The sequence below is a fragment of the Crocodylus siamensis genome, chromosome 7, assembly GCF_052110815.1.
Source record: "Crocodylus siamensis isolate JL-2025a chromosome 7, ASM5211081v1, whole genome shotgun sequence".
NCBI classification, from domain to species: Eukaryota; Metazoa; Chordata; order Crocodylia; family Crocodylidae; genus Crocodylus; species Crocodylus siamensis.
The window spans coordinates 15,880,880-15,908,815 of record NC_143401.1 but is presented as its reverse complement, the minus strand read 5'-3'; the positions used below and the strand labels follow the sequence as shown (position 1 = coordinate 15,908,815).

Genomic DNA, 27,936 nt, shown 5'->3' with positions numbered 1-27,936 from the left:
GTACTGTAAATGGGGAGGGTGATTGGGAGAGCAGCAGTGAGAATGTGATTAGAAATAGGTGAAGTCAAAACCAGCCAGTCATGTACAAAAGGAAGGAAAAAGGCTGGGGGTAAGCTTGAAGTCAGAGACATCCATTGGGAAGAGCATAGGAAGAGGAACAATAGTTTGATTAGAGGTGATGGCCATGGCTGGGACGGTCAAGGGAAGGAGAAGGAGAGTGCAGGTATGGGGTAAATCTCTTAAGAAAGAGGGTATGCGGAAGAGGGTACAGACTTCATTGCAAAGAGGGCTCTGGAGCAGGGCCACTGAGCAAGGTGGGATGGGTATAATAATCAGTGAAGTCAGTAATACCTTTATGTTCCTAGTGTTCTTGGAGGTGCAGCTGGGACAAACTACATTATAGTTTAGTTGATTTGTTTCTTTCGGAGGTGCCTGTCTTAACATATTTTGGCAAATAGATATTTGCTGCAGAGCACGTGAGTCGGGCTGTATAAATGGTTTTGAATTTTCAGAACATCTGAAGAATAGCAGTATTGTAGCCTGCATTATGTTTAGGTTTTCCTGGAACAGTTTATACCATATAGTCCAGGGCTGCACTGACACATGCTTTCCTATACAATCATACAACTTGTATAAAGGCCCTTTAAAATAGTATGGGTTTTGCCATTTATTAGCATCTTACAGCTTTTATGACTGTGTATATAAAAAAAAAAAAAAAAAAAAAAAAAAAAAAAAAAAAAGTCCTTAGTAGCAAAGTAAATTGGTGAGATGTGATCCTAAGGTCTTGAAGCAAAATAGTTGCAGAGTGTAATTTGAGGATATAGCAAACTGGCATGTTTCATGTGGATGATTTTTTTTTTTTTCATCTGTGTACAGTGGAGTCCTGGTTCCAGGTGGGTTTGGTGTTCGAGGAACAGAAGGGAAAATTCAAGCTATTTCCTGGGCCAGAAAACAGAAAAAGCCCTTCCTAGGTGAGAAATCTAAAATGCCTGACTTAATAATGCCAAGAACTGTTGGGAGAGGGGAGAAAAACAAGGTCAGACTGACACAACTGAAGTCTGAGTCCTACTTTCACCTCCGACATCTTATTTCGCACCAGCCAATCCTGTTCCTTCTTTTCTCCTTTAATATTCTCTTGTTGCAGGCATCTGGGCTAGAACAACACTGCTGATAGATAATGTTATAACTAAGAGATTAACAGCACAGCATTTTAAATGTTTTCAGAATATTCAAAAGAAATTCAGATTTTCTTTGAGATGGACTTGATTGCAATCATTCTCCCATTGATTTAATTCTAGAAATGCATGGAATGAGAAAAAGGTTAAAGGAAGCTAGTAGAGAAGAGGCTAGTGCTGCATACAGATGATACTGTTGTTTTTTAACACACTTTCACACAGCAGTAGGGATTTATCTGTAAATACACCACTTTTATTTTGACTTTGAATACTATAGGAAAACTACCTCCACTGGAGCATTGGAGTAAGATTGGCTGCTGTCCATGCTGAGGAAGAGATTTGTATTATCAGTATAAAGGTACCATGTGAGGCCTCAAATAAGATGATTTGCACTAGGCAGTATACACTTAGCAAGGTGCAAGGCCACAGAGTCTTTAATATCTGGTTAATACTACCCTCAGCTTTGCCTTTCTCTGCAATTGTTCTGAAGTACTGTGTCCAGTTTTGGGCCTCCACTACACAAAGGATATGGATGAGTTGAGAGTCCAGTGGAGGGCAATAAAAATGGTGAGAGGGCTGGGGCACATAACTTCTGAGGAGAGGCTGAGGGAACTGGGCTTACTTAGTCTAGAGAAGATGGGACTGAGAGGGGATTTAATAGCAGTCTTCGACTACCTGAAGGGTGGTTCCAAAGAGGATGGAGCTGGACTGTCATCTGCCACCACTGAGGACAGAACAAGGAGCAATGGGCTCAAGTTGCAACAAGGGAAGTTTAGGTTAGATATTAGGAAGAATTTTCTCACTGGGAGGGTAGTAAAACAGGTTACCCAGAGAGGTTGTAGACTCTCCATCCTTGGAGGTTTTTAAGATCCAGCTAGACAAAGTCTTGTTTGGGATGATCTAGTTGGGGATGTGTTCTTAGATCAGGGCATCTGATCATTAAACCCTTATGACATAGTAGCACCCTATCTCAGTTCTGCCTGTCCTGCCCAGAGAGATTAAAATGTGGGCATGATGAATGACTTCTCGCAAGCAAAAAAAAAAAATATTTATGCTAACTGGTATGCTTGGAATCCCTGGCATTGGAAAGAAATTCAGAGCCGTGGGCATGAGGGAATGGCAGGGAATACTTGAAATGGAGAGGGAGGGTGGCTGGCTTAGTGGGAGCTTCTGGGGAGAATGGAGGAATTCAGTGAATTCTGCTTATACAAGGGATGAAGTATGTAATTCTTTATTTGGACAACTGGTGGCAGAAAAGAAATATTAGCCTGTTCTGTAGATAGGGAGCTGAGGCTCATAGAGAAAATAATTTGCTCAACACCTCACCTAGTTTGTGGCACAGCAAAAACAGAACTCGGATCTTCAGTCAGTAATGCAACGATGAGCCCGTCCTTCCACTGTAAAGTAGCAGTCTTCCATTTGTTGTAGACCGTCTGCATTAACTGCAGCACAAAACCTTGCCGGGATGGCAGTGTGATCAGGAGGAACTTGCAGCTCGCTGCCTGGAGTGGCGTTCATACTTCTTCTTTTTCCTTCTGCAGGAGTTTGCCTGGGGATGCAGCTGGCAGTTGTGGAGTTTGCACGCAATGTTCTTGGCTGGCAAGGTGATTCTACCAGTCAACAGTTTTTCAAATTTGGGTTATTCATGGATTGATTGTGGTGATGGGGTTGGCTGCTCCCAGATCTTAGCAGTTTCCCAAAGGGTGTACAGTGGCACACAAGTGCACTACAAAAAATGATACTTCATCAGTATTGGATCTGGCCCACAGAGCTGCGTGATCTAGCTCATGGGTCTCCCCATCGGTCTGGAAACTTGGTTTTTGGGAAGAGGTGACAATAAACACTGCCACCACTACCTCACTGCAAAATTTTCCAAGCTCTGCATGGCAGGATTAGGCCCCAGTTGATCCAAGTCCACAGGGCTAAAAGGTTGGGCACTATTGTGTAAGTCTTATTTGTATATCGAAGATGGGGGGTGGTTATTATTAATACAAACTCCTTTGAAACTTTATTCCAACTTTCCTTTGAAAGAAAGAAAAACTAAGTTAATTTTGCTTAACCCATTAATCTAAAAATTGGTGAGGCGAGGGACACTTGTCACCGTGCCCAAGATGCTAGGATTCCAGTCCCAGTTTGCTTAATGGCTGGAAAAGATCTTGAAACAAAAGTTTGAATGTGTAGAATACTATGCAGCTTTCCTATCACGCTATTATTAAAACAAGCTGAAAACTGAATTATTGTTGTCTCCCAGAGTGTCCCTGTCACAAATGACCTTTCTGTCATCAGAAAGATAACAGTTAATAAATATGGGGCTTAAGCTCTTGTCCAAGAAAGCCAATAAATGTATTTCAGTTTTTTAAGTAGCTGGGACACATCACGTGGTTCCCGCTTACCTGTATTGTCCCAGCAGATTTTGATGATAAAGGTGAGAAAAAGAATTCTGCCTTTTTTTGAAGAAAAGCCATACTTGTATCTTGTAAGAAACTTCTTGCTTTTAATCCAGTAATATAACTTTACAGATGCAAATTCTACAGAATTTGACCCCAAAACTACACATCCCGTGGTGAGTATGGAGTGACTTGAATGCCATATGTGTAATGGCTTTGCAGGCTGGCAGTGTTTTCTATGTACCTACCTTTTCAGAAGTAACCAAAGACCTTGAGTTAACACCTCTTGTTATTTTGGTAGAAGTGTATATGTTGTTAATATTCCAGAATATCTCAGTTTGATTTACCACTTCTTAGAAGATGAGGAACTGGCATGTTATAATGTATTGGTATTGGTCCCCATCCTCCCCCGACACATTGTTGTAAAATAAATAACTTTATCTTTGTTAAGAATCTAAAGGCAGTTTTAACATGGATGACTTTTACATAGTAATCGGTGAGTTTTGTGATGGAATTAAGGATATGAGCAAAGTGGTACATGTTAGAGACCATCCCAGATACTAGCATGCACAAATGCTGACTTAGTCATAGAATTTTATCTTGATTTGGCCAAATCTCTGTCTACTTAGAAGTGGGGTTGCAAATCCATAAAATTCCAGTTAGGCTAGCCAGAAGCAAAACCAAGCGGACTGAGATTGACATCAGCTCTAGTGATTTAAAACATTGCTTTCTCACACCAGCAAAAAAGGAATATATTTAAAATCTCAAGCTTGTAAAGTTTTTATACAGATGGAGATTCTGATATTTTTGCTGTTGAAAATCTGTGAGAGGTACTGGTTACGTTAGAATATATACGACAGACCAATGACACGCCCTTCTCTACTGAGAGAGTTGCAAAAATTAACAGCTGCATTTCTGTACAGTTAGATCTCATTGTTCTTTTCCTGTGTTGTCTTTTGTATGTTTTCACTTGAATCCTGTTAAGACAATTTTTTCCTGCTTTGATCATATTTCACCATCTGAATATGCTCCCTCAGATCATAGACATGCCAGAACATAATCCTGGGCAAATGGGTGGGACCATGAGGCTTGGAAAAAGAAGAACACTCTTCCAAACCAAGAATTCAATCATGAGTATGTAGTTTGTTTGGTTTTTTTTTTTTTTTTTTTTACCTTTTTGATCTGGTAGTGGAGGTTCTGATGGTAATCAATCACATCAGCTTTTTAATCATCTCTGGACAAGGCTCGCGTGATCCACGCAACATGTACTGGTTGCATGTTTTATTGATAATATGGGGAATGGTGATGGAAAATAAGACAGGAAAAAATGTGAACATTAAACTGATGACTTCACCGGATAATTACATCTAAGACAAATCATCTTTTGGTGCAGGAAAACTGTATAACGATCATGACTTCCTGGAAGAGAGACACAGACACAGATTTGAGGTACAGATTGTATTCTGCGTTTTGCAGACTTTGCTGCTACAGAGCCTAAGCACGAGAGATCATATGTTTTCTGATTTCTTTTTCCATAGGTGAATCCAGAATTGAAAAGTAGTTTTGAAGAGCAGGGCCTGAAGTTTGTAGGCCAGGATGAGGAAGGAGAGCGAATGGAAATAGTTGAGTTGGAAGGTGAGCACTTATGCATTTGGGTTATACGTTGGTGTATTTGGCAGGGAGTGACTTTTTTTTAAGTCTGGCATGTCAGCTCATCTATGGGATCAGGGCAGAATCTGTGCTCCTTTCCTTCACTGAATGAAATGCTAAATAATGACCATCGGAATAAACTAACAGATCCTCTCAAGGAAGGAAATGCCTAGGAGCAGGGGTCAGCAACCTGTGGCCCATGGGCTGGCTCCAACCTGCCGGGCCATTGTCTGGCCTATGAAGTTGGGGCATTATCAGCAATTTTGCAGGATGTCATCTATGTGGCAGGGTGGGAAGTGCTCGCAGCCAGATCAGAAGCAGCAGTCTTTTGTTTGGACCTAGCTCTGTTAATCTGGCCTGCTGGTCGTAAAAGGTTGCTGATTCCCTAAGAGTTGCTTCTGTTGGTCTGTGCAGGAAAGGCAGAACAAAGAAATGTCTTCTCCAGGGCAGAGAAGGGGCCAGAGCCAGGGTTGCATTTGACTGAAACTTGGGATTGTCTATTGAGCAGGGTAGCTTGGACCCCAGTAACATTCTGTGGTGCCTGTCAGTAGTAGGTGCCAATAGGAGATGTCAGAAAGTTTGCCAGCAGGCCCCTGAAACCTAAGACTTGGTGAGCTGTCTTATCAATAAGTTGACTCTGATTTTTTCTCTCCTGTTAGAACATCCATTTTTTGTTGGAGTTCAGTATCATCCAGAGTTCCTATCCAGACCCATAAAGCCATCTCCCCCATACTTTGGTCTCCTCCTGGCTTCTGCAGCAAGGCTCGTGCATTATCTACAAAAAGGCTGCAGGCTTTCACCCAGGTAGGTTCAAACAAGTACCCGCCTGTCTTTCTACAGTGCAGTACTAGAGCTGGATATTTTCTTTTTTGACAGAGGAATGGGGACCCCACCATGCCTGACACAAAGGCATCAAGTTTGTTATTTCAGCTTCCCTTCTTACACCTCCTTCATCCTGACCTGTGTTGAGGGGGGCTGTTGAACCATACTTCCACATAGGGAAGTTATATCCATAAGGAAGACTAACTCCTTGCAGAGGATAGGCAGTGCTCAGTTTGCACTGTTCCTTTAGGTACAGGGAGCCCCAGGGCTGTTACAAAGCACTGCAATCAGGCTTGTCCTGTGTATAAACTAGCAAAGGCTTCTAGCATCCTTGCCCTGCACTCCTTCTTGACTTTAGAATAAATTTAATGACCCACCTGTTCCCTTCTGTATAGTGTAACTACACAAAGCAGATATGTAGTAATACATAAAGTCCTCTGACTGGTGACCTCTGCCCCTCCTCCTTACCTTTCTCATCAGTGGACATTGTTGGTGTAAATGAGCCAGTCGTGACATTCATAAGCACATAGAAAAACAGTGCTTGTAAAGGACTGTAACTATACAACTCCAGAGTTCATGGAAACAGTTTTTAAAGAATTAAGAGACTAAGAAGCAGCAAAAGTAGCAATATTTTAATGCAAAAGGAAGCCACAGAAGCTCCTATCGTTGGGTTACAATGTTAATGTACAGAAAGTTCATATAATGGTAGCTGAGTAATAGCTGGCAGTCATGGTCCCACCCTGTTGTTCTGAATCTTTTAGCTAAGCAGATACACAATTAACATGAGTTTAAATGTAAAAGTATCTTCACCTTGACAATACTGAGGCTGTTGGCGTGACTAATGAGAACTGAAAGTGTCAACCAGTTTGCATTGGGTGGGAGACGTAAGTAATTTGGAGCATTTTTTGGCTGGTATAATCAACTAATTAAACAATTCATGTCCTGTTGCCAAGAGTCTGTCTTTCATTGCACTAACATGCTTATGTGGTGTAGTGATGCTGAGCATTGACTTTGGTATGAGTGGGTTGGCTTCTAGTGTCTCCCATTTCTGATTTTATAGTTCCCATTTAATAAATTCTACTTACAGATTAAAGGCAGGAGGCCCTTTGCACTAGCAGTCTGGAGTAGAAAGGGTCATGTTAGGGATTTTTTTTATAGCTAATCTGCCATTACTGATGCATCGTTGGTGCTCTCCTTGCCTTTTATGAGGGAATAAATGGTTTCTGAAATGCACAAAGTAGAATGAGTGGTTTCTGAAATTACACCATGTTGTTGTGATTTAACTTCATTCACACAGAAACTACACAATTCCAAGTATAGCATGCTTCACTTTACACATGACTTATTAGGTATTTTTGCTTTGTTTTTTGAAGGAAATTCTTACAATTTTATGCTCCACTTGTTTTTCAGGGCTTTCATTTAAAACTTAAAAGCCAGCCTCCCTGATGTTTTGGTTGTGGGGTACTTGGTGAGAGGCTGTGCTAATTTCCTAGAGGCCTTTCGTGCCAAAGACGACCTCTGAAGGCCTTTGGAGACAAGGTCAACAAGTGTTTTCCCCAAACCTGTCAGTCTTCTGTGCCTACTACTACTTACCACTAAATCATAATCTGCAGACTGGTTCCCAAAGAGTTTATGCTTTTTAAAACTAAGGCATTTGAGGCTAGCTGGCTGGCCAGTTCTGTGGGATAATCTCATTAAAGCGTCTTTTCCTAAAGCTTTCTAAATTCTGCAGGGATACCTACAGTGATAGAAGTGGCAGCAGCTCACCTGACTCGGAGATCACAGAACTGAAGTTCCCATCAGTAAATCATGATTAATTTTTGGTAACTTTCAAACTTCTTTTTCGTTTCTGTTTGCCTGCTTCTCCCTCCAAACGTATGTTTCAACCTGTCTGGAGCAAGTACCTATCCCATACGAGTGCTCGTGTGCTGCATATGCATACGTGCAGTCTGTGTTCTTCTGAGTGGTGCATAGTGTCTTAAGTTTGTTTGGGTTGTTGTGTCCCCTTTTCTTAAGAAACTAGGTAAACAGCGAAGTTATTATTTGAACTACACAAAGTATAACATACTATTTACTGTTTTAAATAGGAGATGTTGAAACCCAGAATCAGTTATAGGGTTTAACTTCTATAGAAATGTCGTTTTGAGACCTCATACCAAAGAGAGAGAAAAGTTGAGGATTAAGAAAAGTCGTCATTATTTTGTTGAGTAGGTTTTTTAACTGAGATGAAGTATATGCAATCGAAAGTGCTTTTGAATGGGAGAGAAGAAAGCCTGGTAAGTGATTCACTTAGCCTGAGACCACATCTATTATTTGTAGGTTCAACTGTCTGTCTGGCTCCTTGATTTTATTTCAAAAGTGTTTTTTGGGCCATGTCCACACAACAAAGCTATGCCAGCGGAAGTCCAGTTCTATTGGCAGAAGTTTGAGTGCATCCACACTCAGAAGTCCTCTTTGGTGGCAGAGCGCTTCACTCTGCCAGCCAAGTGACTCCCCCCTGCTGTCTGCTGGCAGAGGCAGGTATAAACATCATCTTACTGTCCCATTTCTTCTTTAAATATCAGGTTTCTATTTTACAACAGTGCCGTGGGACATGAGATTTTAAGCTCTCCCCGCTCCAATAGTAACTGCAGGAGCAAAGCACCTGTTGAAGTCAGGTTTATTATTAAAACACTTTCTTCTCATTTAAAAAACTCCTGAAAATTGGGATGCTTTGGAGCAGGGGAAAGTTGTGATTCATTTTTGAAGTGGATTTTTTCCTCTTGGAATTTTTTTCTTGGCATGGAAGTTCCTCCGTTGCTCTTGGGTATATTTTTCTTCACATTCTTACATAGTTGCTATATTTCAAAATAAACAGAATTTACACACATTTATTTCCAAGAGAAAGGGGTTTTTTTGGTTGTGTAAAGACATGCAGTCAGGATGGCCAGTTTTCCCTCTCCTGAGAACTGTCATTCCAGAAGCAAAATGCAAAGCAAAAAGTGAAGTGTCAAAGGAGACCAGACCATTTATGCTTGTATTACAAATCAGGTTGCTAACAGTTTTAGCACAGAAATACTCTGTGAACCACTTCTTCCCTCCATGAAGTTGTCTTGATCCCTTGGTGTCTTACAAGTATCTTGGAATGCCTCCCATTGTGTTATTACGTACACTAGGGATTGCATGGAGGCATCTGGCCACTGTGAGGCCACATTCCGGGAGACGAACAAAATAAAAAAGCGACTTCCCGTAGGGAATGATACTTACTTCTGTGTTAATACCTCCAATCCCACCACCAACTTGATGAGGAAATATATGGGTTCATATATCTGACCTCAATTCAGTTTTTAATAGTTGGCCCAAGGAAAAAAGATTTTGACTCCTATGACAAAGTGCTTCGGCTCAGCCAAAGAGGAGAGAGTTTGGTTTTATTTTTCAGGTTTGCAAAACATGGATTCTAGGTTGGGGGGTACATAACGTGGGGGGGGCACTTTAACAGACCTTAGTTCCAAGCACAGGCCATTTCCAACACAGCCTGTGCCACAACCACCACTCCCCACCCACAATATCACCACTGCTGCTTCTCTTGGCCATTGTGGCATTGAAGCCACTTGGTGCTCTAGGCCTGATAAAATGGCTGGATCCAGCCTGCAGGCCACAGGTTGTCAACCCCTATTCTAGTTTATTTTAATGCTGTTTCATAGAGTGAACTTGTTTTCAAGGAGGTATATATAATGCATGTCTTCTTAAACAGTCCTGTAATGCTCCTAGAGGCTAACAGGGTGCTGCTTGAGTAAAGGCAAATGCAGAGCACTATACTTAGTCATGTCACTGCAGGCCAAGCTGAATCCGTTCTGGGCTATGCACTTTCACTCTCCTGCTCTCAACCAAAGGTAATTTCCCCCCTTTGTCTCCCTCTCTAGGTCGATCTTCACTAGAAGAGAAGAGCCTTCCTTTAGACTTCCAGGCGTTCTTACAGCAATAGCATGAAACTATCAGCTTTGAGCTTTTTAAAATTATGCTTTTCTAATTTTGTTACGAAATTTTGTCCCCATTTTATTTTCCAAACTTTCTTTTTTTCTTGTTTTATGGCCCCCTCTATGGATCCTGGTTACTCCCTAAGACGACCTCATCATGGCACATACAGCTCCAGGCCTTCTCTGCCATTATTACCACCTTTGAGAAGAGAAACAAAGTCAAGAAGGCTAGGTGCTGAGGTGGGATTGACGATGCTAGGGAAAATCCAGCCACACACAATTTCTTAATGATGCATGGTAATACTAGCATGAATTTGTACTTGGAAACATTACTGTTTAGGTTGCTTCCTCCAAGCCATCTGTTTTGGAGCAGCACAGGTATTATCGTACAGTTGTACTATCTGGAGAAGATTAAATTCTGCAGCTTTTTTCAAATCTGCTCTTAAGCTGTACTGCAGAAGTTGGGATGTCAGTTTATTCTGCTTTATGCAGCCTGTCTTTTTAAAACTGGTGTTTAATACACTTCAGTACTGGTGTTTTTTTTCATGCATTTATTGTTGGCAAAGAACTTTTTAACCAGGAAAATCTTACTCCTGGCACAGAAGAGTTAGTCTTGGACATAATCAACTGATTCAAACTGTGACGTTTTTCTCTGCAGGGATTTAATTAACTTGTGATCATGTGAAAAGGCCACAGGATCAGGAAGACCCATCTCTGCCTGAATGTAGTGTGATTTTTATTTTTTTTATTTTTAGCCCTTTATAATGCCAGCATTTGCTGGTGCTGCTTATTGGGCTGGGAATTCTTAACTCCTTGCATCAAGGGGGTATTGAAGAAAAAAGAGAGTGATTTGTTTTTCATATGCTGCCTTGAATCGTAACACATTCTTCTAATTTTGAACAGTTCAAGGTTCTCTTTCCTTTTTTTTTTTTTTTTTTTTAACTCTTTAAAGACAGGTCTTTCCTTTCCTTTGTACTGCAGGAATGTGTGTGTTTCTGCACTGAGACTGTCACATACAGTGCTGTTTTCCTAAAGGATGGGTGTAGCAACTTGCTTGGAACATCATTTAATTTAATCTTTAGATGTGCACTGCCCGGTGATGTTATGCTCAAAATTGCACAAAGGTGGGGATGAGATAATGGAAATGGTTTGATGGGAAATGTGATGTGATACCCTTTTTCAGCTTTTTGTCACAGTGTAAGCAACAAAGTTGGTCTTCAGTAACTAGAAGAAAGAAATTTTCTTTATTTAATGTCAGATTGAGTACTCTTCAGTTCATTAAAGTGTGGGGTAAGCTGTATGTCTCAAACAGTTTAGTAGTAATCCTTGCACAGTTCGACTCCCAAACTCATGTTCTAATAACGTGAAATCTCACTTAAAACCATGCCCTCATTACAGCCCTCCATGCTTTATTCTTTGATACAACATACTTTTCTTTAAAAGTTTAAAGCTGTTATTCTTGACAAGAATCTTGGTAAGAATTTGTTGAATGATATGTATGTGCCATTATAACAGTCCTATAATAAATATTAATTCAATGTATATGTTCTGTATATTGAAATACACATGCCATAAATTGGCTAATTCTTTAACAATGTGACCTCACATAGTACAGGCCATCCTTGCCATTCGCGGGGGATACGTTCTCGTATCTCCCACGAATGGCGAAATCCGCGAATAAGGCACTGTATTCATGAACGCAGTGCCCCTGGCAGCTGGGGGGGGCGGGCGGGCACGGCTCCGGCAGCAGGAGCCCGGTGGCAGCAAGAGCAGAGCTCCCGAGGAACTTCTGTAAGTGTATAAAGTGTATTTAAAATGTGGGTTTGGCGTTCATCAGGATTTGAAACTGGGAATGCCAAACCTGCGAATAGTGAGTGGTTCCTGTATCTTTGCCATGGCTTTATTTTCTTTTCTAAGAATATTTTCTATTATTTTGGCTGGAAGTTTATAACTAATTTAATCACAATTTGTAAAATAGTAATAAAAATTGCAAAGAGGCTACTGAGTTTCTCTTGGATTCCAGGAAACAGACTAAAGTGTAAAGTAAAGTGTGTTGTATAATCTAAATGTAACTCTCTGCCCACTGCTTCAAATGGGCTGTCCTTTGGGGTGATCATCTTTTTTTGGTATGGTGCCTGTATATAGTACTAAAATATCCCTGGTGCAGCCCTACTGACACTGCCAAACAGCTTGTGAAATCTGGCGTCTCATTTTTGTCATGGATGGAAACAAGTGTAGAACAGGAACCACTTTTCTGTCTTCCATTTTCCTTCCCCCTGCACCTCTCTGCTGTTTATTTTTGAATCAGCCTGCCTCTGCCTGTTCTTGTAGTCACCACTTACATCCTGTATGGCTAGTAGCTGATAAGATGACTTCAGACTAGCTTGCCTTCCTGTTGCATGCTTTGTGAATTGAAAGTCAAACTCTAATCACAAGGAAGTCAGTGAGAGTTTCTGCAGGTGTTACTAGGGCTATAGCTTAAGCATAATTCACAGAACCCTGGGCTTTCCTTCATTAGGATTGGATTTTTTTCTAGTAAGTGCTCCAGCTCTTAATCAGCTGCTGTTGTAGCAGGCTCCCCGTGTTCTCAAGCGCTCATTTCCATGTGGCTGACTGCTGTTTTTTCCTTTTTGTTGAATTTCAAAGTAGTCAGTGGTAACCACTTCCTTGAGGTTTTATACAGAAGCAAAATCTAGTTCATCTACTGCTGAAGATCGGGTTTTAGGACTTTTAATCGTAAGTCACTGAATTCTTGTTCCGTCTATGAGCATTGGCGCTGACGTTCCTAATTCCAGCCTGGGGTTGTGTTCAGTGGCCCAAAAGAGAAGTGTTTCTACCCATTAGCCACATCTACACAAGATGCTGACTGTGCAGTAACTTAGCACTACTGCGCAGTAGTGTCTTGTGGAAAAATCGATGTCCCATCCTCCAGTATTAATAAAATCCAGCAAGAAATGGGATTTATGAGGTGGGGCACATTTTTTCAACAGGGAATAAAAGATGTAGCTAAATAATGATTTCCATTCTCTTTATTGAGGCATAGACTGGCATTTTCTAATTCCAGCTATCTTACTGCACTTCAGAATGGGTAAAATGGGCTTTGCCTTGCTTTTTTCCCATCTTTATTGAAAACTGTAGCAGTAATGTATATGCAAGGATGTCAGTAGTGTGGCTGGCCTGGGACTCTGAGCTGCTGCTGTTAACCAAGGCAAAAAGACTGTCTCAAGTTTGTGTGAGGAGTGCACCTGCCAACTCTGTATCTGCATACTCGATTTCCAAGTGTCCAAATTGAAGTAGTTTGAAAATATTCCTGCTAAAGCTTAGGGTTTCACATGCGAGTTGCATGTGAAATAGTCTGAGTGTGAGGTTGGAGTTTCTGAGTAGTGTCCTTGTGAACCCCACATACTCCATGTGCTGAACCATACGCCTCTCACAGGTGTAAAGGCAGAGCTTTCATGACCCATCCTCAGTTCCCTGGTACAATTTGTGGCAAGGGGGTACAGCCTAAATGTTGTTTGTAAAGCAGCCCCTCTTCATTTCCTTGTAATGATCTCCCAAAGTGAGGGGTGGAGAGGGACAGAACCTCTCACACCCTGCTGTACTGCGCAAATATATTGCACGTGCATGCATTAACAGCTGTCACGGGAAACTAAACCCAGAGGCTTTAAGTCCTGTTCTCGAAGCAGTGGTTTTATACAGGTTTTGGTTTTTATCAGTGAGCACAATGGATACAACCTCCCCAAGGCCTGAGAGGGTATCTTCATTAGGGATCCCATATGCTGCCACTCTTCCTTTTGCACTCAAAAGTCAGGAGTTGAGATCTCAAAATGTATTGGATTTGAGCAAAACATGAGAATTGCATCTGATCCTGGAGAAGAGACATCCTCCATGTTTGAGTCAAGAACAGTATCAACTGCAGTCCCCCAGTGACCAGACAGTACTGCAGGCTCCGTTGCAAAAAAGCCATCTGAAATGTCTTGGTGCTGAGATCTCAAACACCAACCATCCTTGGCTTTCAGCATTTCCAGCATGAACTGTCAGAGCATCAGCTCCAGGCCAAAGAAACCTAGCATCTGAGCCATCTACTCTCAAGTATCAAACACAAACGCAGTTTAGGGCACAGGTAGGGTCATCCCACAGTAAACCCCAGTCACCCATCCAAGGACAAATCTAAATGATTGCTGAGGTCAGGGAACACCAAACCGTAAGGAAGGCAAGGAAGCCTTAGATTTTGCAGTTAAATAGCCATCTATCAGGACAGATACTGCCTTGCATTGCGCTACTACCAGGGTACCTGTCCCACCAGCTAGCAAGGCTCACTCCACCAGGGCCCAAGAAATGTTCTCCCCTGCTTGTGAAGCAGCTGAAATTGTAAGGCAGGGGACAACTTGCGCATGTTTGATGACTTAAAACACAGACCTAGCTGAAAATTGGGTGCCAAATTGAACAGCAGTGCTCTATTGTAGCGTTGCTGACGTCCCTCACCTGGCCAAAGCACCAAAAGCACATGCTCAGGTGGTGGCTGTTTAGCTATAACTAACTAGGCCAGCTTGAAGAACTGCACTTCCTGGAGGTAAGTACATTCTCTTGCCAACTGCTTGGAGATGTAATACAATGTTCAGAATTATCAGTGGCTTCCCAAGAGCGTAAAGCCATCCTGCCTCATTACAGGTTCAGTCAAACTCAGATAACAAATGTTCTACCATAAAGCATCAATTGTAGGACTGTGCAACTAATATGCGGCCAAGTGAAGTTATCGCTTGAGTTACTGAGCTAATGCTCTTTAGTGAAATGAATTTTCAAAATCTATACACAAAGTGTTTCCCCTCCCCCTTTTCCTACCTGCTTCTCCCTTCCTGAGCCCACTTGACTGGCAGCATTGTGCCTCTGCTGAATCACACCATGGTGCAGAATCTAGAGTTGGGATTTGCACTCTGCTCCTGGTTGACTTGATGCTGTAGCTTCTCATTTTCCTTCACCAGTGTCTGTATCCTCTCCTCCAGCTTCCTGACTTCTGCTGTCCATTTCTAAAGATGGTCAACGGCACAATAGCTATTTCATTGAGAGACCCACACAGAAGCTAAACTATCACATGTGTGGGCCCCTTTCCCGTACAGTAGCTAAGGAAGCTGATACCTAGTGGGATCTGCAACGGTCACAGGTGATTGCCTGACATGGTTCTGCAGAGATTATGTCAGGACAACAGGCTAGAAGAGTATGAGAGCAGGAAAAGAAAATGAGTGATTTGTGCTCAGGTTAAAGATGGCCAGCTGCAGAAACAGTGCATCCCTTAACATCTACGAGAGCACGGGGTTGGGCTCCTAAAGCTTCTGCCTCTGAAGTTAGTATCCAAGGTTAGTCTGCCACGCTTCTAAACTAACATACTATTGTTCTCTCTATTACAAACGAGTGCACCTCTGAGCTATTTATTTTCCCTGTCTCGTGTTTGCTGGGGAGGAAAAAAACAGACAATAATGAACAGGGCAGCACTAAAGACTGGAAGGCTATGGATAATAAGGGCAGTTCAGTCTACCTTTCTTTAGGTGAAGTTTAATGCTTCTATGTAATCAGGAGCAGGTTGCAGATGGTTGGCTGCTTGGTGTAATGGCCCACATTAGAAATTAGCCAGAACATTTGGGCAAAAATAATTATGAAAAGTGCCACAGAATGAGTAGTGGTTACAGCACAGAGGGGGAAATAAACCACCAGAAAGTCTTGTGCTGTTATCAGGGATATTGTGCTGGCTGCCAGGGCAGGTCTCTTCCCTACCATATGCTGAGGGATCAGTTAGCTTGATTCTCAGAGGGAACAGGGCCAAGCACCAGGACTGTTTTCTGTAATACCAGGTACAAGATCTTCCTTCCACATATTTTGGCTGAGGGAGACACTCTAAAAATAGTCGGTAGGGCTGTGAAATAGATGAGAAACACTACCAGGAATGACTAACAGCAAAATTTCAGCGGAAAGGATAGTTTGAATAGCAACTCATCCAGACCATTAAAAGGGTTGCTTACGCCCGTGGAATGGACAAATTAGTAGGATTCAGGGGTGTGATAAGCTATGATCAGCAGGGCCTGAATTGAAAGGTTGCTGCCCCTCCCAGGTGGTTGGTTTTAAAGTTCGTGTGGAGCAGGGATCAAAGGGAGGGAGGGAGTGGTGCAACTGCATCGGTAGACCTCCCCTGGATCGACTGTTACCACTGCCTTCCAAACTTTGGGTGCCCAAGTCCCACTTCTTTTCTATTTAAAATTGGCAGCACACTTCACTCTTACACCTGAGCCTTGCATGTTGGATACAGTTAGGAAACCCCGCTGGAGTGGCACAGACAGCCACAGCACAGGAGAGAGCCACTGATTCAGACCCCCCACTTGAAGAGCTTGAATAATCCTTGTGCCCAGGTGGCTCTTTCATTTGATGTTTCTTGTGCAAAAGGCAAAAGACAATAGAAAGGGGCAAATATCACTGGACATGGAGAAACTGGGTATCAGCTGGCATGGTGAGGAAGGGTCGTTAACCACATACCCCCAGTGTCTATGATTTGATAGATTAGCAAGGGGTAGCAGTTGAGAACATCTCTCCTAGGCTAAGCTGAAGGATGAGGTCCCACTCACTTTGGGAATTGCTGCATCTCGTGAAATTCATCCCTGTGCCGACCTCTGCCCAGGGGTGAATTTCATCTCATCAGCCCTTCAATGTGTGGGGCTCCAGGGAAGCATCCAGTATGAGTGCTGGCTGCAACTCAGGTTTGCCCTGGCTTTAGGAAGACATTTTCTGTGCTAGCCCAGCACTGACCATCCATTACCTGCCTACACCACTCCTGAATGGCGCTTCCAGAGAGCGGCCCCTGGATGCTGCCATCCCTGCGCAGGTACACCTCTCCCTGGTCCGTTTCATACAGCAGCACCTCTCCCTGTGGTCGGGGTGGGTGGATGCTGAGCCGGACCACCTTCAGGAAGATCCCCGTGTCTTCGGCTTTGATCACTGGGATGAAGGTCAAAGCGTAGGCATCGGGGAACACCTGTGGCTTGAACCCTTTGAGAATGGAATCGATGAGCAAACGGACACGATCTTCCTCCTTATGCCCACACCTGACCCCATGCACAAAGCCACTGTCCTCCACCCCAACAAACAGGCTGCCTCCTTCGCTGTTGAGAAAGGCGCACGCATACTTCCGGACATGGTACTTGAGGGTCCCGCTCAGGTACTCCCCGCTGCCCCGCTTGAATTCCACATTCCTGCTTTCACTGCCCATGAACGCCCCATAGAACAAGCGCTCCTGGCCCACGATCTCCCTCCGGACAATGGCGCTGTCGGACCTGGTGCCACTCAGAAATGCTGATGGCCGCTCTGCCTGCTTCCGGGTGTGAGGGGATACCTCGTGGCTGTGGCTGGCCTGGTCTTCCTCTGCCCTTTGTATCCTGCGCCTGTCAGATTCAGCACGCTGCAAGGGGCTGGCGCTGTTCACTTCTGGGTCATTCTGTGCAAAACCAGAAATACTAAATATTACACACTTAAGGAGACAGCTGCAGCACAGGAGAGGTCCCAGCCTGAATAGCCATTCTTTGACACATGCAGACTTTCTTATTTCAATTGCATTGTGGACTGGATTAAACCTCGGTGAAACAGGAGAATCCCTACAAGATCGGCTAGGAAGTCAAGAGAGGGAGAGTTGGGGTTAACTACTGGCTAAAAGAGGCTCGGAACTTCACAAAGAAACACTGCTCTACTGCCCAAGTCCTCCTGTTTTCAGAGAAGGACTATGCAGGAAAGAAATATTTTACTTGGGTATCTGAACAGTTACCAATTAGCCTCTGTTGGAAATAACCCACGGCACCCCACAAAAGCAAGCTTGCTGCAGCATAGGATGGAGTAGAAAGGGCCCCGTCCTCTCTGTGCGTCACAGCTGCCAACTGCAGGGTCTGCACAGTTGGTTGCAGTTAAGCCCAGCAGGACCAGCACAGCCCATGAGAGGGAACTGGCGGTGATGCCTTCCTGTGTGTCATCTGAACGGTGTAGTTTGTGCTCACCCCTTTCTTCTGCACAAGCCCATAGGTTTCAGTGTGAAGTCTTTACTATTGGTGGCAGTGGCAGAGGAGAAAACCACCCAGCTTGACTATCAGGTCCCAAGGGAGCCAGCAGTGCTGCATTAAGCGAACACATCTTTTTACTGTGAACAGAGCACATGTGATCTTGAGTCACTGAAATGGCTCTCAAACCTATGGTGGTCAAGTTCACAATTGCTCTACAAGCAGAGCGGGAAGCCTGGTCTGAATCTCAACCCCAGGTTAGTGGCTTGGATTCAGAGTCCGCTTGACATTGCTCTCTGGTGGGCTCAGAGTGGAGGGTCACATTGATCCCTTTTAGTCATAAAATGTACGAAATTCCCCTCTGATCTCAGTGGGAGGGGAGGGAGAAGTGGAGCCAGGGTGTAAAGGTAAAAGCGGGACATGTGTTAGACTCTCAAGTCCCATCTCCCTGAGCAAGGCAGGTCTCTTCCCCACAGTCCATATTCTAGGGGATGAGTTAGCTTGATTTTTCTATCAGCTTGGGGAAGAGAGTGAACATTTCGGCAATATTTTTATGGCTATTTTATACAACGGTTTGCCCACCTTTTGCTGCACTGGGGCTGAATGAGCGAGGGATGCTGGCAATGATCTGTAACTGAGTTCCTAAGTGTTTTGGAAGGCAACCACCAAGGAGTAACCTGAGAAAGGTAATAGTTACCTCCTCAGGGTGGATGGAGGTGGGTCTGTGTTACTCCCAAAGCTCATGCTGCCATATGCAGGGACCAGATTTCCTTTTTGATACGTCTCAGCATAAACGGGAGAGTGGCAGTCCCATGAAGGGGGACATCACCAACGAGGCAGACAGGTGTGCTGGTGGAAATGTTGCGCCCCACTCCAGAGCGAAGCCAGACAGAGCATGCTGCCAGGCCCAACTAACATTCAGGCTGTGCAAGGGGGACAAGCCCTGAGGTGTGCTCAGGCTTTGGGTGAGGCAACTTGGGAGGTGCAACGCTGATTTCCGAAAGGGAAGGGGTATTGAGCTCAGAAGGAGGCATTGAGGATTGCTCTCTATGCACTGGGGAAACTTGTGGATGCCAGGTTCCCCTCTGCTTTGCTTCCCGGCAATATTAAGGGCACCAGCCCCACCCTTCCCAGTCAGCCCACTCAGACTGTTTGCTTTCCCCTACCCTCATGCCTGCCTCTCTTGGTCCCACAGACTGACAGCCCTGTGGTGGCACCTACCTCCCTGCACTCCTTTGCACTAGGTGATCCTCTCCTGCCATCCCCCACCACCAGCATTTTTCCTTTCATCACAAGCTCCTTCACCAGCTCCTGCTCCACCTCCAAGGTGACCAGGAGCTGCTTCAGGATGCACTCGAGGTCCATCTCAGTTGTTACTTGAACAAATGCGTAGGCCTGTCGTGGTTTCTTCACCACCTCAATGTCGTGCCTTTGCAGGGTGATGGTGGCTGTGCCCAGGATGTCCTTCAGCATGCTGCGGAGGACCTCCTGGGAGTATTTGGGATTCAAATTTCCAATGTACAACACATAGGAGTGAGTCCTGCCAACCAGCCCTTGGTCCGCAGGCTCTTCTAAACACTCCTTTGCCAAGGGCTTCTCCACTGGTGGCTCTGACAAACTGTCCATCACTCGAGGCTCCAGAGCAGAGGGCTCCTTGGTGGCAGGCTCGAGAAGGAATGCTGCTCTGCTCCAGCAGCCAGGCAACGAGATTAGTACCTGTCCCTTTCCATTTGCTGTTGGCTTTGCTTTGCTGCAGGACGGCTTGTTCGTTGGTGGGCCACCATGCTAAATCTGCATGAATTTTTCCATCTGTGGAGTAAAAATCTGTGAACACTGTCACAAGGCAGCCATTAACCCTCCTGCTAGGGATTTCTGGTATGTCGGGAGGGAAGCAAGAGCTTTTACACGCCGTTATTTTCTATAGAATTGATCCAGGAGGAGAGAAGACTCCTGGAGTCAGCTCCTTCCCAACTGCTGTCACTCCCCCTAAGTGGTCAGTCCTGGCCCCATGTGCCCAATCATTTCCTGTTCACCATATTCCCACCCTTGCTCCAGGCTTCCTCTCCCATGTCCCTGCCCTTGCCTCTCTCTCCACATTCACACACCATCACCTGCTGTGTTCTCCTGGCCCCAATTCATGGCCAGGCCAACCCAGACCAGGTGCTGGTCTGATCAACTCCTCACTGCATGTCATAACGCTTCTTGGCAATTCTTTCAGGCTCCCTACGTGCCACAGAGGGAGCCTTCCCCACAGAGCTGCAATCCCTGAGCCCCAACCCCCACCCCCAGCAGTGCCCAGGAGGGTCTGCCTAGGAGGTGGACAGAAGCACCTCTTCCTCCAGCTGGGTTTGAAAAGAAAATAGCTACTACAGCATTTTGTGTGGAGCCTGGTATTGTCAGCATCTGCTAACTATGCTCTGGGAGTGCTGTTGGGTCAAGCCTCTTAGGGAAGGTAGGCAGAGGAATGCCAGGATCTATGGGTCCTGTTTGGGCATAGACAGGAGCTAGGTGATAAGCTGCTCACATCAAGAGCACTTCTCGGCAAGTGCAGAAGCACAACTCTAGGGCCTTACAGACACTTATCAGGCAGCAGCGGAGTGAGGTTTTTTTGGATCACAATTTTGAACATAGCCACCTAAATCCTTTAAAGGATTGCCCTGAGTGCTGCTGCAGAGTTTTTTTTACTCTGCAACAGAACAGACTTGTATTTACAAGTACTATCCTGCTGCATACTAAGTTAGTTTACTCCAGCCTAATAGGGATGCAAGCATAGATGCCAAAACGGTTACTGTGCCGCTAATTAGTCAGCTGCGCAGTAAACGTCTCATGTAGTCGTGCCCAGCGTCACTTCTTCGAAGAAGACAATCCCTAAATTAATCCTCAGTCTTGACCTTTCTTCCGACTCACTCAGAAGGAGTTTTATTCTTTGGGGACACGGCTTGGAACTTAATGCCTATTTTTTTAAGTTAGCTCCACCTCTTCTCCTCTTGTTTTGCATCTTAGTCTGTAAAATCTTCAGAGCACGACCTAAGATTTCCAGGCATTTGCATAATGTTTGGGACTAAGAGAATGCAAATTCTTAACAAGAAAGGACAAGCACATCTTATCTGACTAATCACAAGGAGTCTTGACAGCTTAAATGCTTACTACCCAAGCCCCAGGGTAGGAAATACTACAGTTGGTGTCTGTCTCTGAAGAGTCTCAATGGACTCAGGGGCTTGGAGTAAACTCCAGATCCTTAGAACCAAGCAATCTCAGAAAAGCAAGCAATTAGTTGCTGAGTTACCATGAAAAGGCTGACAGTCACCTATTCAGGATCGAAAGGCTCGAGTCTGGTCACCTTCTGAAGCCCCATGTGTGTCAATTCAGGTACAAGCCAACATAGGGGCTCTTCCGTCCTGCCCACTGTTGCTGGGAGAGGATGTGAGCCTAAACCAGTGCTCTGGATTGTGATGTCATTGAGCACAATCAGTGACGCATCTGAGCCAAGGAAAAATCAGGAGTCTTTAAGAGGAGGCTACACAGGCGCGTGACTTGGGCTGTCTGATCTCAGCGCTCTTTCCTGCCCAGGGCAAGGGGTCAGACTCAATGATCTGCTAAGCTCTCTTCCGACCCAAACATCTATGAATCTATGGTGTCAAAAAGTGGTTTGAGTAGCACTTTAAAAAAAAAAAAAAGCGCATTTTGTTCACCAACCTGAAAATGTCCTGCAGGATGTGTGAAGTAGCAGACTTCTGAGTCCAGCACCTGCTTCAGTGGGACACTCCCCCCCCCCAGGATACAAGAGCAACAAGAAGCTGTCTCAAAGGCCCTGGAGTCTGGGAGGACTGGGCTGCTTTCTGGCAGGAAAGCAGGGAAGTCTGTAAACAGCAGCTACAGCAAGAAGCTCAGGGCAGCGGGAATGCACTGCGTGAAGCACATGATGCACTGGGTGCTGGCAGTCTGGGAGTTCTGCAGGAAGGGGTGTAGCCAGAAACCTGTCTGGTATATTTTGCGGATAAATCCCCTAATCATCATGGGGCTGTGGGTGGAGGCTGGTTTTTGCTGTAGTGGGCACATCTACACTGTACTTCAACTGCACAGTAGCCTAATTCTGCTGCACACTTTGTGTGTAGGGCAAAAACCATGCCAATACATTAATATGCAGTAGTGTTAAGCTGCTGTGCAGTTGGCATCACTAAAAAGCCGTGCATCAGCACTACTGTGTAGTAGCACCAGTTACTGTGCACTGACTTAGTACTTGGTCATACAAGGACTAAACTTAATGTGCAGTAACTATGCACATTAATGAACATGTGGATGTGCCTACTGAAGCCTGCTCTGAGCTTCTGCCACAGTTCCTGTGGCTCAGACACACAAGCAGGCTGTTGCACCCAGTGTCTTAAGAGCTGAATGTGAGGCAGGAACATGGAAGGCCAGGAGAAAAAACAGTGAGAAGGTATTTACTAGTTGGGATACGATGCTCAATTACTGAGAAATGTGTGGGACACACCAGCCCTTTCCATGAACATGACTGCAGCCAGTATCTGGCAAGGGCTGCGACTCCTTACCCAAGACCATTGCTTGTCCACTGATCAGCAGTAGAGAAAAAGCAGCACCAGCCAGCTGTGTCTGTGCGAGGGCCACAGAAAACCAAACACACAAAACCAGCCCGCAAAGAATGTAGTTATTCTTTTATTTATAAACCAATCAACATAAAATAAGTGCAGAGGAAAGCACGGGCTGAACCTGCACTTGGGACCTGCTTACAAGAGAGACCTGTCTGCAATGGGACAGAGAAAAAAAAAAAAAAAAAGGAAATGTAAAAACCAGGGCAGAGCCTTCTGGACCGAGACGGATGCTGGCAGCAACCCTCAGAGGCAGCTGAGACAGCCCCCTCCCATTTCATTGCACTATGTTCGGGAATGGTGCAGCTGGGATGTTGGCAGAGGTCTTGTTTTTATCAACAAAAAGTTTTGTGACATATAGATCTTTTCAAGTTTCCCTTGGGGGATAAACCTGGGGCATAAGGTCCTCCTTGACACTTTCCCCTTCGGAGCCTTTTGCACAACTGCTACAGCTGTACAGAGATTCTGGGTTTTGGGGGGTGAGGGAGTGATAATGGGATGCACATGTAAGACTTCCTCTTAAAAAGAATGGGAAAAGGAGAGCAAAAGGCAAGAAAAGAAAGAAGTGCTTGCAAAAGATATTTCCTATGTCCCATCCCTTTTACAGTTTAGGAGACGCACATGCCTTCCCTGATGCTGGGAAAGACTTCCCCTCAGGAAAAGGGGGAGGGAGGGAGAGGGGGAGAGAGAGAGAGAGTGAGTGCGAGTGTGTCCATCCATCCTCTATACTGTTTCACCTGAACAGCAAGGACAGGCGCAGCTCTTCCTTCTGCTTGTCACAGGCCAGGACATGAGATACTCCAGGGGATTTTGCAGCCCTGTTTTCCATGGAAGGGATCTAGCGGCTGTGACAGGGAGCATGCGCCCACTAACTACAAGGGAAGCAGGTTCCAGGAGCCCACTGATAGGGAGGCCCCAGCAATGGGGGAAGGTTGGTGGATTCTGCTTAAATTCTTCTCCATTTCATTTTGCTACAGAGGCAGTAAATCAGATGAGGGACAGAGGGTCACTGCTCAAGTGCTACTAAAAATAAATATATTAAACAGTTTAGGAGACACACATGCCTTCCCTGATGCTGGAAAAGACTTCCCCTCAGGAAAAGGGAGCCTGTTTAACAGGCTGCAATCCTATTACAAAACACTCAATGCTCTGATCTGACGTGCCTCTCAGCAGCACCTGCTCTATGTTGCTGAGCTGTGACACAATGAAACAGCGAGGTAAGGCCCAGAGCATCTAACGGTACCACTCAGAGACGGACCTTTACACTTGTGGGGAAAATACTCAAGGATTGCAATTTCAACAAAAAATGCAAAACATTTCATTATGGTTTTTTTTCAAACAGACGACTCCTTAAAAAAAAGGGAGAGAAGAATCCAACAGAAAGCCCAAAGCCTGTGCCAGGTGGAGCCTCTGCTCAACTGAACGTGAGTTAAGAGGTATCTGCCAGGGGGCAGGATGGTGGTGGTACATCTCATAGCTCTTCTCTTACCGCTTACTTTGTGTTGTAAAACGTCAGTTGTTCAGTATACTGACAAAGAGGATCTACCCACCAGCTCTCTCAGCTGTGCTTCTGCCTTCATCAAGAATAAATACAAAGGCATTTCTCCACCTCAGTGACACAAGCACTAGAAAGTCCACCAGGTAATCTCCATGGGGAGGTGGGCACAGCCAAGAGAAGAGGTTTTCCTGTCCAGACAGCAGGACTAGCAGACTGCGCACCTATGCCATGTGCTGTGGCCCTACACCCCTTCATGGAAGGCTAAGCAGAGTGTAGACACTTCAAAGCTAGCCATAGTGTTGCTAAGAGTGGATATTAAATCCTAAAAGCCGTCTCTCTCAGAGCCTGGCCTGTCCAGAATGGCACAGTAGAGTGCAGTGTCCAACATGGTAGGTTCTGTTATGAAACTGTCCATCTGTCACAAGATGAGGCAACAAGGAAACAGAGATGGCCCAAGACAGACAGGCCCAGGGTGCAGGGGGGCACAATAGGGGAGGGAATGTGACAGAAAGCAATATAGTCCTGCAGGGGAGTATTAGGGAAAAGATGCAGCACGGAGCAGCTTGGCTGCTGAAGAGCTCTGCCAGAGATCCCGTCCAAACAGAGAGCATCTTCTCAGCCCCAGGTATGTAGAGGAACTGGGGACTCCACAAAGAAGCATCCACTGAGGAACAAAAAAAGAGCTCTTCTGTTTACTTTGAGATATCCATGAGTCAAATTCTATTTAATCTGCAAGCAGCCAACAGGGTTCTGTTTCCCTTCAAATGCCCATTGTGCTCCTGGCTGTGGAAGCAAGGTCAGGTGGGTGGCCAGTTAGATCCCTGCAGTCGTCTGAAGGCTTTTTGAAGAGGCGTTTGCCTGTGACATACATAGGGGGTGTGCATGCGTACCTGTCTGTAGGTGAAAGTATGAATGTGTACGGACAGGAGCACAGTATTCCCAGGAGTTGTCCTGCTAAGAGTCCTCTCAGAATTTGCCTTGCTTTAGTTTGTCGATGTGGTAGGTGAGCTTCAGCGCTGGCCCCAGCTTCAGCCCCATGTATTTCATCATCATGTCACTCCGCAACAACAGCAAAGCTTTCCCGTCGATCTCCTGGAAGCAGGAGAATGTCAACATTAGAGTGAGGCCTGCTCTGCTCTTCATACCCATGATATTTCTAGTAGGGAAACTCCTCCCCATGTCTCTCCAGCTCATCCACCATCCTACCAGGAAATAGCAGTTGCTGGGAACCTCTTCTATCCCTCTCCCCATTAGTTTCTCATGTCATTTTCGTTTTCAACACTTACCAGGAGTATTTGGAAGAAGCTCATAAACCAGACTCAATGCACTATAAGGCACTTTCATACATTTCATAGACATTAGGGCTGGAAGGGACCTCGGAAGATCATTGAGTCCAGCCCCCCACCCAAAGGGCAGGAAGTCAGCTGGGGTCATAGGTTCCCAGCAAGATAAGCATCCAATTTGCTCCTGAAGGTGTTCAATGTAGGTGCTTGAACCACCTCCAATGGCAGGCTGTTCCAGACCTTGGGGGCTCAGACAGTAAAGAAGTTCTTCCTTATGTCCAGCCTGAAACAGTCTCGTAGTAGTTTATAACTGTTCAACCTTGTCATCCCTTGGGGCGCTCTGGTGAACAAACGTTCCCCCAGGTCCTGGTGGTCAACCCTCATAAACTTATAGATGGCCATCAGATCACCCCTGAGCCTGCACTTTTCCAAGCTAAAGAGCCCCATGGCTCTCGGCCTGTCATTGTAAGGTCTGTTTTCCTGACCTCTGATCATGCGCGTGGCTCTCCTCTGGACTCTCTCAAGCTTCTCCACATCCTTTTTGAATTGTGGAGCCCAAAACTGGACACAGTACTCCAGCTGAGGCCTCACCAAGGCCGAGTACAAGGGGAGAATGACATCCCGGGATTTGCTCGAGAAGCATCTATGGATGCACGCCAGCATTTTGGTCGCTTTACTAGCCGCAGCATTGCATTGCAGGCTCATGTTCATCTTGTGGTCAATGATGACCCCCAAGTCTCTTTCTTTTGTAGTGCTAGCCAGCGTAGCACTGCCAAGAGTATAATGATGCTGCAGGTTTTTCCTCCCAAGGTGGAGAACCTTGCATTTTTCAGTGTTAAACACCATAAGGTCCTCGTCTGCCCATTTGTTGAGCCTGTCCAGGTCAGGCTGGATCACCCCTGCCTATCTTCTGGTGTGGATGCTTTGCCCCAAAGTTTGGTGTCATTGGCGAACTTGGCCAGTCCACTTCTGTTCACATCATTAATGAAGATGTTGAACAATATGGGTCCAAGCACAGGGCCTTGGGGGACCACACTGGTCACAGGACACCATCATGAGTGACTTCCATCTATTACTACCTTCTGGGTCTGACCATGGAGCCAATTTTCCAGCCAGTGGATCATGGTGGACCCAAGGCCACAATTGGCCAGTTTCACCAAGAGGTGATCATGGGATACCAGATCGAAGGCTTTTTTGAAGTCAAGATATATGACATCAATCTCTTCTCCCTTGTGCAGGTGATAGGTCACCTGGTCACAGAAGGAAATGAGATTGATCAAGCAAGACCTACCCACAACAAACCCATGCTGGCGATCCCTTAGGATGTCCATTAAGGATGGCCTCTTTAACAAACTTTTCTAAGATCTTCCCCGGGATAGAAGTCAGGCTGATAGGCCTATAGTTAGCCGGATCCACTTTCCTCCCTTTCTTAAAGATTGGCACCACATTGGCCTTCTTCCAGTCTTCAGACAGTACACCAGAGCTCCAGGAGTTTTCAAAGATCTGTGCCAGAGGCTGAGCTATGATGCTCGCCAGCTCCTTGATTACCCTGGGGTGTAGATTGTCAGGGCTGGCTGACTTGAAGGTATCCAACTTCTCAAGATGTTCCTTCACGAGTTCAACATTAATGGAAGGCAGGGGATCTCCCTCACCTGGACCTCCCTGTCCTCTAGCAGGCATGAGCATCCCATAGGACTGATGAAAGACTGACGCAAAGTACCCATTTAATAGGTTGGCTTTTTCCTGGGCATCAGTTGTCAGTTGCCCCATCTGGTTCAGCAGGGGTCCAACGTTGCCCTTGCTTTTCCTCCGGCTCCCCACATATCTGAAAAAGGACTTTTTATTGTCCTTTTAAACTGTACAGCTGTGTTGTTCCTCTTCATTGGAAAAATTTAAGAAGCACATTCGCAGGTAGGGCAGCAATCTGATGCAATCTACAGCAATCTAGTAGCACTCGTGCTACTTAGACTGCTGGGGTGGTTTACTGAGGCCTGTCTGTAGATGTAAGGACTACTATATTTACTTAAATCTAAGAGGAAGGGGAGTGCAGAGCAAAGGAAGTGCAGGGAAGGAGTGTGGGGAAGGGGCAGCACAGGGAAAGGAATGCACAGAGCAGGAGACAGCATGAGGAAGGGCCATGTGCAGCAGCAGGGTGAGCTACTGCAGCTCCAACCCTGACCCTGACCTGGGCTGGAGGCTGGAGCTGCTGTTGCTGCCTAGCCTAGCAGAAGAGACATAACCAGAGCAGCTGCAAAGTTAAGGATGAGGGTGGGGCGGGAACACGACAAAGGAGTCAAGTGGCAGGATGGGGAAGACACTGGAAGGGGAGGGGCAGATGGCAGGCATGGGGAGGGAGTAAGTGGCAAGGGGGAACAAAGAGCGTTGGACAGGGTACCTTTCCCTTGGTTGCCACTTTGCCTGCCACTACTTTCCCTATGGCAGTGATGTAGAAGGAAACATTTAAGAGGACCGTCCAATACCTAGATTCTAGATATGAAAAATTGAAAAAAATTTATAATTTTTCATGCCTA

The 27,936-nt window shown here is 45.3% G+C and overlaps 3 protein-coding genes across 16 annotated transcripts in view; 1 reads left to right on the top strand and 2 right to left on the bottom strand.

Moving 5' to 3' along the window:
• CTPS1 (CTP synthase 1) overlaps positions 1–11,709 on the top strand; it is a 29,909-nt gene extending 18,200 nt beyond the window's left edge. The window contains exons 11-19 of the mRNA XM_090056998.1: positions 877–971; positions 2,717–2,779; positions 3,695–3,738; positions 4,600–4,696; positions 4,956–5,011; positions 5,101–5,197; positions 5,872–6,016; positions 7,767–7,857; positions 9,937–11,709. Coding sequence (XP_089913124.1) covers positions 877–971; positions 2,717–2,779; positions 3,695–3,738; positions 4,600–4,696; positions 4,956–5,011; positions 5,101–5,197; positions 5,872–6,016; positions 7,767–7,851 — 682 coding nt within the window. The 3' untranslated portion in view covers positions 7,852–7,857; positions 9,937–11,709. The remainder of the gene's footprint in view (positions 1–876; positions 972–2,716; positions 2,780–3,694; positions 3,739–4,599; positions 4,697–4,955; positions 5,012–5,100; positions 5,198–5,871; positions 6,017–7,766; positions 7,858–9,936) is intronic.
• SLFNL1 (schlafen like 1) lies at positions 9,936–20,276 on the bottom strand. Its single transcript, XM_090056999.1, has 3 exons — positions 19,239–20,276; positions 16,793–17,467; positions 9,936–15,017 (listed from the first exon to the last, which is right to left on the bottom strand). The coding sequence occupies exons 1-3, from the start codon at positions 19,641–19,643 to the stop codon at positions 14,886–14,888; spliced, it is 1,212 nt and encodes a 403-aa protein (XP_089913125.1). The 5' UTR covers positions 19,644–20,276; the 3' UTR covers positions 9,936–14,885.
• A 2,399-nt stretch (positions 20,277–22,675) lies between these two features.
• SCMH1 (Scm polycomb group protein homolog 1) overlaps positions 22,676–27,936 on the bottom strand; it is a 162,519-nt gene continuing 157,258 nt past the window's right edge. For all 14 annotated transcript variants that reach the window (XM_090056597.1, XM_090056600.1, XM_090056608.1 and 11 more), the window contains one exon: positions 22,676–25,214. In XM_090056597.1, the coding sequence (XP_089912723.1) occupies positions 25,089–25,214 (126 nt within the window). In that variant the 3' untranslated portion in view covers positions 22,676–25,088. The remainder of the gene's footprint in view (positions 25,215–27,936) is intronic.

Excerpts from the sequence above, each read along its gene's own strand:
- SLFNL1 (XM_090056999.1), bottom strand. The coding sequence starts at position 19,643 with ATGGACAGTTTGTCAGAGCCACCAGTGGAGAAGCCCTTGGCAAAGGAG. Across the intron at positions 17,468-19,238 it reads GTGCAAAGGAGTGCAGGGAG|AATGACCCAGAAGTGAACAG; the intron begins GTAGGTGCCACC and ends GGTTTTGCACAG. Across the intron at positions 15,018-16,792 it reads TTCAGGAGTGGTGTAGGCAG|AAATGGACAGCAGAAGTCAG; the intron begins GTAATGGATGGT and ends GACCATCTTTAG.